The sequence below is a fragment of the Lineus longissimus genome, chromosome 18, assembly GCF_910592395.1.
Source record: "Lineus longissimus chromosome 18, tnLinLong1.2, whole genome shotgun sequence".
Taxonomy (NCBI): Eukaryota; Metazoa; Nemertea; class Pilidiophora; order Heteronemertea; family Lineidae; genus Lineus; species Lineus longissimus.
This window is the reverse complement of record NC_088325.1, coordinates 10,184,005-10,198,016: the sequence shown is the minus strand read 5'-3', so window position 1 is coordinate 10,198,016 and position 14,012 is coordinate 10,184,005. Positions and strand designations below refer to the sequence as shown.

Sequence of the window (14,012 nt, the reverse complement as noted above, 5' to 3'; positions counted from 1 at the left end):
ACAGGTGAACTAAGTGTGTCATGTTGCTTTATTTTCGACTCTTTGAGAGGGGAAGCATTGGCCGCTTTCTGGGCTGAACATTGGGAAGTTAGATGGTTGTATGAGGGGCGTAGAAGCATGCTATAAACCATAGGCTGGTTACTCTTAAGCTTAATTAAGTGCGCATCGAGGCAGGGGATCCTGCAAATCGGAAGTACTTGTATTGACCGACTAATGTCTGTTACAATGTAGTACATACTCTTCAAAGACAGTCGAAAAAAACATTTCAGCATGGTGAAATCAGAATTGTGACAGCTACTGTCTTCAGCTTGGTTGTGACAGGGTCTAGGGACGAGTGGAGCCAGCTGGTAACTACTATTCAGATCTGGGACATTGTGGCAGCGATTGCCATCAGGTGCGGCCCTCGGCTACTGTTCACAGCAGGGGTTCCAGATGTGAGTTTAGAAGTCTCCGAGCATCCTGTGATGGTTTCCCTGGGGCTATGTGACAGATGCAGCACAAATCTTGGACCTCAGCTGAAAAGAAACCACACTACGATAACTAGCATAAATTTGTATGCCGTTAGACACGAAATTCTCTGACACTTGACATCCTGGAGCTTCCATCCTTTCGTTGACTGGCTGCTGATATTTCATGGTAGTAAGATTGCCTAGCTGAGGTGGCTACCTGGTACACATACGGCAAGGCATCCTGTTTTAGAGCCCTCCTCCTCATCTTCCAACAACTCCAAAACTTTAGACAGCTTAATTTTGTCATTGTCAACTATAACAAGTGCAATGACTGACATCGCTATGTCGGCAGCTCAACTGCATTGGATCAGAAGCAAGGAGTTTTCAAACGGCAAAATTACAGCAGAATGACTGACAAGAAACTTCATTCCTCGGAGACATGCAGGTCTCCACCCCTTTGGTTGACAGTTTGTCTATGGATACTTAGCCACGCCAAACCAAACTGGTCCGTCTTTTTCTACTGTAGTTCGAGTCTCTCTTGGACAGCCTACGTGACATCCACTCCCGCTGAACAAACCCAGGGATTCTACTGTAGTGGTCCTGGTTCTCTCCAATGATCTTGAAACCAGGCTGAAAGAGAACTCAAACCATTAGATTTTTGTACATTTTCAGGCGAGATTCTGACTTGGACTTGGAGGCATTCAGTCATAATCCCCCAGATGGTAGCCTCGCACTAAGTCATAGGATTGGCATATATCTGTATAAGTCCCTATTTGACTGATGCTCTCTAAGCGCTGCAAAACCACATCTTCATCACTAAAAAGCTTACTTTTACTGCATATACTATCTCAACCATGTCCAGACAAAGTCCCTCAGATGCGGTGGCTGGGATGGATCACGACAGACAATGGATTCTTCACTAGAACAGGACCATCCATCTAAGATTGAGAGTGAAGACGATGGGTTGGTAAACTACCTTGTGAAATCAGGCTGAAAAAGAAGGAAAACACTAAAACCTACCGTTGCCACTTCCGGGCCAACTTCTAATCTTAAAGCGACTTATTTACTTACTCCCACCATGGCCATGGCCTTAGAACTTCTCCCTCCTGCTTCTGTAATGATTAGCTATAGGAGCACCCCTTAAGTTATACTGTTATAAATCTCACTCACTCCTCTTATTTTCAATATTAACCCCTCTTCTGAATTCAACACTTATCCAGTCCAATGCACGCACAATGCACATGGCATAGCACACGCTATTCTGAGACATTGTATTCTGTTCTGGCCTATCATATTTTTGGTGCACGTTTTTCAATCGAAAAAACGCTCAAATTATTTATAAAGTCCAGTTCACCAGAAATAGAAATACGAATAGAACACAAATATCTTAATCAGGCAACTCGACCAGGATGCTGGAACTCCCAATCGACAATTTTTTGGAGGAGATGAACGCCATTTGTCAAAAATGTGGGCGCCATGACAATTTTTGCGCATTGCACAAAAATCATGAAATACTGCATCAAAAGTGAAAGAACCGGGTCAAACTATATGTATGTTTAAGCTGTGATATCGTATCTATGAACGCCAACGCTAAAAAAGTCTTCACTTGCGAAAAGAAACACAAAATCGAAGTTTTTTGAGGAACATTTTTGAAGCTCCCGCTCAGTGAATTTAACAACGTGGCAGACGATTGGATGCATTCTCCAAGCATCGTCAATGGTGATCATTGTTTCAAAGCCACAAACGACGCACAGGACCTACTGACTCTGTAAGAATTTCGACGGATGTATGTAAAATCCTCATGGCCTGGTGACCGGGAGATTGCGTTGCGTGGTGCGAATTCGGGGGTGGGCGAACCCTGCAATTCGAGAAACTACCACAACTAAAGTATTAAAAAGGTTAATCCAAAATAAGTCTTTCGCAACATTTTGTAGTGCATTGTAGTAGGTGGCATTACGCAGTGGTTGCGAGAGTTGCGAGAGACTACACTTTCGGAGTTGTTACATCAAGTACCGTCCCAGTCGCCACAAGACAGAAATGAAGTTTCGGTGACAATGGTTAATTCCCCTCCTCTAGCAGTCGATCTGTTGCAGAGATGTGGTTCATCTCCATGCAACAGAAATGTCACGTAAGTAAAGCAAGTGAAATATCCATTTTTGAGACTTTAAATTGCATTTTTGGGGTGTTTTTTGGATGGCTAGAACAACCACAGTGAGTATAGTCAAAGTGAATGAAAGTGATAGTACATCATACTAGGCCTACATGCACTGAGCAGAGTTATAGTGCAGGCCACTTCTATGATGCACTTTGTCCCACCTAATCAAGGGTTTGGGAAAGTTGGAGGTAAAAAAGTTGTGAAATGATGGTAATGATTAAATGAATCATCCAATCAGAGCGCAAAACCAGTCTTCCCAACCAAGTCCCACGCCCGACAATCATTCTGGAGATTGGCACTAGATCCATGGATGCACTTGATTTGGACCAACGTTAACATAACATAGTGCCGTCACGTCACCATGCATTTTTACATTACTGTAACGTGACGCGATGTCTTCGTAAACGTTGTTCCCAATCAAGTGCATGGATCTTTAGTGGTGAACTCCGACTGGAAGGACTAGAGGGTAGGCTAGGCCTTCACTACAGTGTTTACATTTACCAGATAATGGCTCCGAGGTGATGGCTCATCACAAGTTCTTTAAACAGCGAAAGTACTGCTCCAGCAAGTCTTGGCACGAGCTGTCAAGCTGATGCTCTGGTCCTCACCGTGCTGAACTCCAATCATTGTGCAGCCAAGTGGTGCTGCAGGCTGAGACCTGACACTTGATAAGGTGGAAGCCTAGCCTAGCCTTCTCCTTGCAAATCATCAGGATCAAGGGTAGGTAAATGCAAGGTAAAAGGGTACACCACTCTGCCTTTTTGTACATATGTACGGCCCTGGTTTGAAGCAAATTGTGTGATCGACAAGATGCAATCAATTTCCCATTTCATTTTAGGTACCGAGGTTTGATCCTGGTGCTGACGTTCTTCTGTTACGCCTCCTACCATTTGTCACGGAAACCAATCAGTGTTGTCAAGGTATTTGTATGACATAAATTTTGCTGTTTATTTTAGGCCAAGCTCGGAATTGGTAGGCCTTTGTCTAGGTGCCGTGCTAAGAAATGTTTTGATGCATGTTACCACTGAAGACTTCCCCAAGATGGAATGTGAAAGAGAATTTATGAAAAAAATTTATGTTTGAAAACTTCTGCTGGTAACATAGGACCATGTACAAAGACGTGCTACAAAGATGATTCCAGGTATGAGGGACAAAAGCTACGAAGAGAGATTAAAGCTCGTAGGTTTACCTAGTCTTGCATATAGAAGGTTACGAGGAGATTTGATAGAGGCGTATAAAATCTCACATGGATTTTATAATATTGAAGGAGAAAAACTACTCAGACCAGCTGATGATAAACACCTGACCAGAGGGCATTCTTTTAAACTCAACAAACCTAGAGCCAGGATGGATACACGAAAGTATTTTTTCTCAAACCGAGTCATTGACCCATGGAACAGCCTACCGAACCATATTGTTAACGCCGAGTCCCTAAATATATTTAAAAACCAGATAGATGCCCACTACAAATCTGAGTCATTTAGCCTGGACCCAAAACCAATCCTAAACCCTCGCTTCCGCCCCACCGCACTCCCGCAATCAGCAGAAAAAGTTAAGAAGAAAAAACCTGCTACAGGCTAAAAAGCCTATTTGCAGTAATATATGTATGTATGTATGTATGTATGATGACATTGATGTTGGCCGACGGGGTGAGGGTCACTCCCGATGACATGTGAAGAGCATCCTTCTTCCAAAAAAGTTTTTTTCGTCTTTTTTAATAGTTCGCTTGTTATGAATTGACCCTCATCTTTCATTCAAGCCCCGCAATGAGCAAAGGGGCATACTTCAAACAATACCCACCGCCTGCCATAGGCCCTCTATTTTCAACTCTCCTTTGCTCAGATCTCACGTTCCTGTTATTTTTCCCCTAACCGGAGTTGCAGGAAGTTCATTAAACTGTAGATTCATGTGATCATTCTTGTCTTTGTATTATAATTGTAAATGTAAGTTTATCATGTATTTCCTAAAATCTTACGTGATTAATTATTGACCCATGTAGATAACACTGACACAATGACATGTACATGTATGATATATTTAAATGTACTTTGATATAACTTCCACTTGTAAGGTCATTTGTTTGAAGATTTTTAAATCTATTTATAATCTAATATTTCATGCAGAGGAAATTTGCTCTGCATGAAATAAGTATAATGGACAGAAATTGAAGTTCGCCTGGGGAAGATTGAGTTTAATGAAGGCTGCTCTATACATCTATTTTACATACTGAACCCCAATAATATTTCACTGGTCTTTATTAACACCGAAGTACTGACATTGTCTTTGGCAACATTTTGCTAAGAAACTTTTCAAAACATCCAGTGTAGGCCTACAACCCTACAACATTTCAAAATGTCGTCATCCCCAGTATTGTTCAGTTTCTGAATCTTATCATTGTTTTTATGTGATCGTTTATAAAGTTCATCCTCTCCTCTTCAGAGTGTCCTCCACAGAAACTGTTCCAATTTGATTCGCCCTCCTAAGTATGCCAATGACACTGACAACTGGTGCAGTTGGGAACCGTTTGGTAAGTTTGTCAGGGACTTGTATTGAGATCGGTGTGATGACAACCAGGGGACACCTCTCTATAAGGACAAACTGAGTACTGGCATATATGCTAAATTAACATATAGCAATCGGGAAAATTGATACACCTTTTGCTTACAGATAACGCACGAGCATGCATGCATGTGGCATGCATTATGTCTGACTATGCCCGGCATCAGAAATAGCTATTGTTGGACGAACAGTCAGTTGATATGGCGTACCTCTTTAATACAAGGAAGCAATGCACTAAGCTGAAGCGAAACTATCATGATGCATTGCTTATGTATTATGTTCATTTGCGATTCTTTTGCAGAACATGACAACTATGAACAGCTCCTGGGGAGCCTCGACTACGTCTATCTGTTCAGCTACGCCATCTCCATGTTCATCAGTGGACATATTGCCGAACGGATGAACTTGAGGACGTACCTCACCCTCGGAATGTTCGGGAGTGGGATTCTTACTGCTGCGTTCGGAATGGGGTATTACTGGCAGATACACTCGTTGACTTATTACTTAGGTGTACAGGTGAGTTATGAATCCCTCTTTCTAGCTTTGAAGTCTTTGATAGTCGCCCGTGATACTAGGCCCATGCAAGGGGCGTGTTGTGTAACCTCTACATCCGGTGACTACACATAAGCCATTCAAAATGGCCGTACTGTTCCCCTCAAAATACCATTGTGTCATTGCCTAAATTCAGTGGTCACCGCAGCAATTATGACATATGACTGGTCTGTTTGGCTGTTGTGTGTCACTACTGTTCCTGCATGACTAAAATATTTTTGTGGGCCACCAAATGGTTTTAAAATTGAGCACCTGTTTTTGTGCAGACGCAAATGAAGATACCTGACACGAACATACCCATCGGATTTGTCCCAGCTTCTGCCAGCAATGATTCAGAGTCCTAGGAGGAGTATTTTACAAGGACAAAAACATTTAAAAGTTAATTTCTATGTTTTGTTTCAGGTTGTTGGTGGATTTTTCCAAGCTACAGGCTGGCCTGGTGTTGTTGCTTGTGTGGGGAATTGGTTCGGGAAGGGCAAGTAAGTAGGGAAAGATTAACTCGAATAGATACAATTTTCTCTTGAAAACTTCCAATTGGGGAAATACGTACTAAATATAGATATCAGCATGGCCGTCGTTGTGTTGGCAGATATGCACATTCTATAAATACCAAGATGCAGCAAATGTGTATGCATGTTAACTGCCAACATTGTGTGTACATGTAACCTCATTTCTTCTTTCCTGGACTAGCATTACGAACGGCATACCCATTAAAACCAGTAACACCAGTCGTGTCAAACTACCTTTTTAATTTCAGGCGAGGTTTTATCATGGGGGTCTGGAACTCCCACACATCGGTTGGTAACATCCTCGGCTCTGTTATCCCTGGAGTTTTCGTGGACAAACAGTGGGGATTATCGTTCATAGTTCCGGGCATCATCATCTTCTGCATGGGGATTATCGTGTGGCTCTTCCTGGTGCCCAGTCCTGAAGACGTCGGGTGCGAGGACCCGGACCAGGTTGGTAATCAGAAGCCTCAGGAGAAGGTGGTGAGGACCTGGGAAGGTTTGGTGAATGGGAACCGGAATGTCGAGGTAAGTGGAGGGAATATGCAGGGATGTCAAATTTCCAATTTTAGGTGGATTTCAGACTTTTACTTCTTGCTACATGCCTAACCTGAATGCCAAAAAAACATGAAAACAACCGACATGTGAAAATTTTTGAGTTAACAGTACAGTAAAACCTCTCTATTAAGGACTCCCTCGGGACTGACAAGTGCTGTCCTTAATAGAGAGGTATCCTGATTAGAGAGGTCAAATTGAATGGAAACAACCAATTTGGGACTAAAACTAGTGTCCTTAATGGAGAGAGGTTGGCCTTAATGGAGAAGTGTCCATTAAGAGAGGTTCCACTGTACTACTGCCTCATGAATCAGAATAATCTGCGAAAAAGTTTCCTTTGAATTTCAGAGTGAAAGTGCGAAATTATTGGAGAATGAAGACGGAGTTGCTACTGAACATGCCACCGCACCACACCACGGTGCTCAAGCCATATCATTTTTAAGTGCGCTCAGAATTCCTGTAAGTAGCTGTCCTGTATCTAGCTTACAGTCATGTGGCAGAAAAGAGACAAGATCTGCATGAAAACAAATTTTATTGATGACCCTTAGGGGCATATGCCCCCCACCCCCGTGCCCCCTGCACTCTAGCTAGAAGCAGGACAATTACCCCCTGGACATTTACCCCCACAGGACATTTACCCCCAGGACATGTACCCCCGGACATTTTCCCCCAGGACATTAACCCCCCAGAATTTTACCTAGTAGCTTAGCCTGACCTCACAGCAGTTTATCTAGGTACATTAGTCGTCCTCAGGTCAAAATCTCGGCCGAATCTTGGTGTGATATGTTGATGTTTTCTTCTCCAGGGTGTGATCGAGTTCTCTCTCTGCCTTTTCTTCGCGAAGCTTGTCAGCTACACATTCCTCTTCTGGTTGCCGAACTATATCAACCACACTGGCGCAAACTACGATCCGGAACAGGCCGCTGATTTGTCGGCTCTGTTTGATGTCGGCGGTATCGTAGGAGGGATCGTCGCTGGCGTGGTTTCAGACTACACCGGTGCTCGTGCTGCCACCTGTCTAGTCATGTTGACATTAGCCGCACCAATGGTAAGTTAATTTATATCATTGTCAGCTAGAAATCTTAGAATTTGTGATGATTGCGAGGCTGAATTTTTCATGGACTTAAATGAGGGATTTTGAAGAGAAAAAATGATTACTGTACCCAATGAACAGAGAATGAAATAGTGATGATATCATTTCTGACCAAATTGAGTAGTTTCGTGGTGCAAATATTTCAGAGATAAAAAGTGCTGAGAATCTGCGGGCAGTTGACATAGAATCCTAAAGGAATGTTTGAAATCACTTGGAGCAGAAAATATTTAGCATCTTAATATAAAAGAAGACCAATTGTACCTGCTTAAGTTACATTGCAAATCTTCACTTGGTACTTGGAGTGGGTTGCTCCTGATTTATTGTTTACTCCACTGGTTGTGTTTTTTTATTCCAGATGTTCATCTATGAAGCGTATGGAAACCAAAATTTAACTTTGTATATAGGTGAGAACAATTTAAATCTCCATTTCTTATATAGTTCTTTTCAATGGATAAGTCATTGCACAAATTTTAAGGGCCTCATCATCCAAATGTCTTCTTGGGACGCTAAGGAGCAGTGACTGAAGTATTTTGATTGAAGTAATGATCTAATGCAGTTAAGTAATCTGTTAATGATCTATGCAGTCTCACTAAGGTTGTCTGCTGTCATCTCTCCCAAAACCTACACTAGCTCCACCCTCGCAGTATTTGATGAGGTTTGGTATCAATTCCTAAACCACAATGCCACTGATCTTCCCATGATGTCTTGTAATGTAATGTAATGTAATGTTTATATTTATATAGCGCTAATCAGTAAAGACTGCTCAAGCGCTTTTGATGGTAAAGAGCCAGGTCTTTAGTCCCTTTCTGAAAGACAAGGTGTCCTTATTGTTCTTGAGGGTGTCGGGGAGGGTATTCCAGAATCTGGCTGCGGCAGCCTGAAAACTACGAGTTCCTAATCCTGTCTTCGGTCTGGGAACAAGTAACATGTTTCCGGTGCTCCTCCTTGTCACACGACTCCCCGAGTGGGGTTTCAGTAGTGATGCCAGGTACTCGGGAGCGCCGGTATTGAGTGCCTTGTGTGTTAGGCAGAGAATCTTAAAGTCAATCCGACGGTTCACAGGCAACCAGTGGAGATCTTTAAGCACTGGTGTGAATCTTTCTAATCGTGCCTGGTTTGTCTTTCAGTTTTACTCCTGCTGACTGGTGCTATAGTCAATGGTCCGTACGCGCTGATTACCACTGCTGTCTCTGCCGATCTTGGTACTCACGAATCCCTCCACGGAAATGCTAAAGCCTTAGCGACTGTCACTGCTATCATTGATGGAACTGGCTCAATGGGTACGTAGAGCACCTTTCCACTTTTTCCTTCATGTGCTGTCTATTAAGGACAGCACTTGTCAGTCCAGTCTAAAAGGATGTCCGTAATAGAGAGGTTCTATTCTAGTACCGTGGAACCTCCCTTAGCGGACACCTCTCTATTAAGGACAACCTCTCTATTAAGGACACTAGTTTTGGTCCCAAATTGGTTGTTTCTATTCAATTTGACTATTCAAGGTGTCCTTAATAGAGAGGTTCTACTGTATTGTTCTCAGATAATTATAAAAATCACAACCTTATCAAAAATTCTATTCCAGGTGCCGCCCTGGGTCCCCTTCTCACTGGCCTCATCGTCCCCACAGGATGGAAAAATGTCTTCTATATGCTGATTGGTGCAGACATCTGTGCTCTTTTGGTATGTATCGTCATAATCTTAAGACAGAAATTAAAATCGCAGAAATCACAACCGAAAAAAAAGTGCGACATTAGTTCGTGGGACATTGTAAAATTTCTATCTGCTGTTGCAGTTGTTTCTTGTATAGTGATGATATTGTTTATGTTATATAATGGAACTTTATAATTAATGTTTTGATTGATTGGTATGGTTTTCATTTTGCTCAAGTAGGAGAGGGAGAGTGTTTTAAAGTCACTAATGTGTTGAAATAGAAATGTAGACCCAGCATTATATCTCGCATTTGGCACCAACACTAAACTCTAGACTCTGACCACTACAATATACGTGTACATGAACTACTTACTTGTATTAGCCCTTATAATGCAAAAGCCATTTTTGGCCATTTCTGCGCTGAGCACTGGCTGGCAGCCCTGAGCAATAGTGAAATCGCTGTAAGTGCTCAAATTTTATTCAAAAGTGTCACCACCTCTAGTATTTGGACAAAGCTAATGTTTCCCGAGTGTGTATAGCATATTTAGAGAAACTACAGCCAAGTTTGAATTAAAGTCTTATTTCATGATGTGCTCTGCATGGCATGCACCAGAGCAGGACAAGAGGCATGACATGCTGTGCACGTCATCAACAGCGAAATGGTTTTAATGCTGTTGAATATTTGTAAATGAGTTAATCAATAAGTCGAATGTTTGTACATTGGCACAAAATCTTGATCTCAGTCACAGTTGATTTTGAATTGTACTTCACATTAACTACAGCTGAATAGAAGCTTACACTGTCTGCTAACTCTGCTGAAAATACATGTATTATATTCTTTATTCTGATCAGAGCTTACAATCTCTGCTAACACTGCTGAAAATATATTGTTTATTCATACTAGAGCTATATAGCTTTTACTATGTGCATAATACAGCTAGAATAGTAAATATTTATTATAACATGATGAATTTAATATTGGTGTACCGGCTAATTATCTTGAGCGTCTCTGCCATATATATTTGTATTACATTGAATATCTAGTGAGGGTTAATCTCATGGAAAGTGTCCTAATTTAGGAGGCATCCATAATTTTCAAAATTTGAATTCAATAGCTGTAAATGGACATGGCCTGAAAAGCCTGATCTATTAAAAATTGGTCACATACCTTTGCTATTTGAAAATGATTTCTTGTTTATGCAAGTTTTATTGAAAAATACCACATTAGTCGCTATACTACTTAATGGGTATTTACACAAGTCCGATTGTTTTTATGCAAATTTATGTTTCAAATTGTATGTGGTCATGTTAGAAATGTAATATTTGGCTTTAAATGGTCTTTTCTGAAAACTAACATATCGTCATATTTATGCTCAGAAACTAACATCATCACAATAATCATCTGGATCTATCAATGGTGACAAACACTTCGTCAATCGGGTCCTCTCCTTCCAGGAGGGAGAGAAGATGAACGTTAGCAGGAACATTAGCGTTAAGTCCTAACACTACTTTTGTCAATCATTTGTCAATGAAATTCACCGAAGGAAAGAGGCCTTAGTTGGGCTAATGTTGCTATTAGTTGGGCTAATGTTGGTATTTGTCTTTAAAATGTTGAGAGACCAACTGGACCCTATGGCGAAGTGGCTGTAAACTTGAATAAGTCTAGATGGATACACATGTAACTAAAAAAGCTAACACAAACGTTAATGTAACATAAAAATATTTTCTAAAGTCTATACTAAAAGCTGATTAAAGTCTATTTTTTTACCAAATATCTGACTTTCTTTCTTTCTTTTTATCTCCTCTAGTTTCTTATACGATTGGTGGTGAAGGAATTCAAAAAATCATCGTGTTGCAGAGTGGACGCTATCCTCGACGACGAACCAGATCTGGTTGGTTCTCGTACCTGATCCATAGCAACCATGTTACCATAGTGACAGTGACTCTGTATCCATGACGACTGTGATATATCCATGGTAACTAAACTCAGGACTGTATTCTGCATGTGGACAGTGCATCTATCACTCACCTCTAACTCGCAGATATCGACCCCAAATTCCGAGCACAAAATAGTGTTATGAGTGATCAACTATAGCTGTTTTGATGAAGAGGTATTTTGTGCCAACTAATATATCAAACCGCTTCTCCACTGAATATTCCAAGACAGTAGGTAGACAGTAACTTATACCTTAGAACAGTATATCGTGGAAAAAGTCTGAAAAAGTTCCCAATTTTGGGTTTCAAGCTCATTCATTACAAAAAATCACTGGCTGATGGAAATTTCAAAATCCAGCCTGATAGAGATTTGAAATTCATGTCATAACTGCAAAATCTGCCGTGGGCTGTAATTTTCAATGTAGATTGTGCAATACAATGGAATACTGATAAGTTTTGTACACTTTTTTTTCTCGTGAATTGTAAATGATTTCACTAGCAATAAGCTTGTACAATCATATCTCTTCTCACCTGGTAATGTAGTAGTCCAACTTGCTGAGAGTCGGACAGTTTTCCAACTCACCGAGCTGGTCTCCTGGGAAAAGGAGCAAGTTTTTCCAATAATCTTCGTAAAAAACTGCTTCCTTGTTCAGCAAAGTGAGGTTGTTTTCATCTGGTATTGAGGTTCGTTAAAGGACCAGTGGCTTAATTGAGAGCATTATTACCAAGCAGTCAGCTACCCTTCTACCTTCCCATCATCAAAGTTCCACATAAAATGGAGAAAGTTCAAAATCTGACTGAATTATCAGGCTCTTCTGATTTCAATCTGACTCGAACCTTGGTCATCTTCGTGCAGGTTGATGCATCAATGATGTTAAATATAAATAATTCTTGGTAAGTTGGGGAACTGATTCTCCATGCGGTGCGCTTTAGGCCTGGTTGTTGTTTATATATATTAATACATCCGCATGTATTTGCTTATAAATATTGATTGTTAAATTATTTATCGAGGTATGGTTAAGTGGTTTTCAGAGGCAAGAGTAACACACAGCATGTAAATGTTATGCTAATACGAGAATCTAATAGAGTAGAACCTCTCTATTAAAGACACCCTCAGGACTGACAAGTGCTGTCCTTAATGGAGAGGTGTCCTGATTAGAGAGGTCAATTTGACAACGAATATTCTCTGATCAAATTTAATGCAACGACGACATCAACGATTACATACAAAAACGCACAGAGGACCAATTCCACAGTTGCCGATCCTGGAAATGTCTTGGGCAGTGTCACAACCCGTCTTCGAGGCCACCTTGTGTCCTAAGGGAGGTTCTTGTGTAGGTTACTCTTAGTTATTGCAAGTAGCTTACATATACATGTACTACATGTAGTAATACTGATAAAAAATGTATGGTGTTGATTCAAATTTTACTGTACAAGCAGTATAATGTTTTTCCCCCTAAGCAGATGGTCTTTTTTCAAAGTGGTTACATATTTCAATGTACTAATAGATAGCAAGTCAACTTTGATCATTTTTCAATGAATTGGTATTGCCGTATCAAGGCCCTCATGATGTCGAGTAAAATTTATGTTTTAAAACCATTACTTTAATGACTTAATGACTAGTCTTTAAAGTAATGAATGTAAAATGAATATTCTACAGCACACCTTTGCTAATTTTTATCAGCACACATTATTTGCCAGCACAAGTCCTTTAAGATTGCTTTATTCTCGAAGCGTTTCGAATACAATTTGTGATTGAAAACTGTTTCTTTAATGACTTTTCTTTTTACGAATGTTAAATGAATATTCTTATCGCACAACATTGCTAATTTCATATCTGCACCCAATTTTTTATTGCTCATCTGCGACACGGTTTTAATTTTTGTCAGAAGTTTTTTAAATGTCCAGATTTGTTGCTAACATACGGTAAACCCAGAAAAAGTCACAACACTTTTATTTTGCGGTTTTGCAAAATTGCAACATTTGCGTACTTTTAAATTAGTGTTTTGTCCACACTGCCACAGTAATTACATTTATAGCAAATATATTTTCTTTCTCACAGCCGAATATTTTTCCAGTGATTTTTAAATGCAAAAAGTGAAAGCCACGTGAATATTTTCTGGGTTTAAGTACATCTTTATGGTTTATACAGTATAGCTTTATTCATATTTTGTAAACCGATCTATCTTAAAAACTTTTACTACCTGTGGGCCAGGTGTACATGTGCATGCAGCTTTAAAACAGTGCATTATTTATGAAAACGATTTTCTGTACTCCTTATCAGATTCTGCTGAAATTAATTTGATGAATGTGTATATGAAAAGAATGTCTGAATAAAATCAAGAATTAATGGAGTAATCAATAGTTTGCTTAACTTGACTTGTTGGTTGTGCCAAACCACAGTTGTACTACTCCAAGATGTTCCTTATGACCACCTGTCCACTTGAGTAAGGATGTGTGCCAAAGACCATGCTCATACTTCTCCAAAAACACCTCAAATGATCGACAAGCAGTCCATCTGACTTGTTGGTTGTGCCAGAGCACAGTTCAACTACTCCAAGATG

General features: G+C 40.4%; 1 protein-coding gene and 1 long non-coding RNA gene across 2 annotated transcripts; one reads left to right on the top strand and one right to left on the bottom strand.

Moving 5' to 3' along the window:
• Nucleotides 1-279: 279 nt before the first annotated feature.
• On the bottom strand, nucleotides 280-2,251 carry LOC135502056 (uncharacterized). The gene is made up of 3 exons (XR_010449730.1): nucleotides 2,215-2,251; nucleotides 1,279-1,439; nucleotides 280-1,079 (listed from the first exon to the last, which is right to left on the bottom strand). It is a non-coding gene; the product is annotated as an uncharacterized LOC135502056 (long non-coding RNA).
• Nucleotides 2,252-2,458: 207 nt separating this feature from the next.
• LOC135502046 (glucose-6-phosphate exchanger SLC37A2-like) lies at nucleotides 2,459-13,806 on the top strand. Its single transcript, XM_064794528.1, has 12 exons — nucleotides 2,459-2,577; nucleotides 3,443-3,524; nucleotides 5,044-5,131; nucleotides 5,465-5,679; nucleotides 6,118-6,194; nucleotides 6,473-6,749; nucleotides 7,125-7,235; nucleotides 7,582-7,824; nucleotides 8,225-8,273; nucleotides 8,997-9,149; nucleotides 9,446-9,543; nucleotides 11,322-13,806. The coding sequence occupies exons 1-12, from the start codon at nucleotides 2,504-2,506 to the stop codon at nucleotides 11,421-11,423; spliced, it is 1,569 nt and encodes a 522-aa protein (XP_064650598.1). The 5' UTR covers nucleotides 2,459-2,503; the 3' UTR covers nucleotides 11,424-13,806.
• Nucleotides 13,807-14,012: the final 206 nt, after the last annotated feature.

What these genes read in the sequence shown, in the direction of transcription:
- LOC135502046 (XM_064794528.1), top strand. Translation starts at nt 2,504, where the DNA reads ATGGTTAATTCCCCTCCTCTAGCAGTCGATCTGTTGCAGAGATGTGGT. An exon ending in GTGCAGTTGGGAACCGTTTG is followed by an intron (nt 5,132 to 5,464) that starts GTAAGTTTGTCA and finishes ATTCTTTTGCAG; the next exon opens with AACATGACAACTATGAACAG. An exon ending in CAGACATCTGTGCTCTTTTG is followed by an intron (nt 9,544 to 11,321) that starts GTATGTATCGTC and finishes TATCTCCTCTAG; the next exon opens with TTTCTTATACGATTGGTGGT.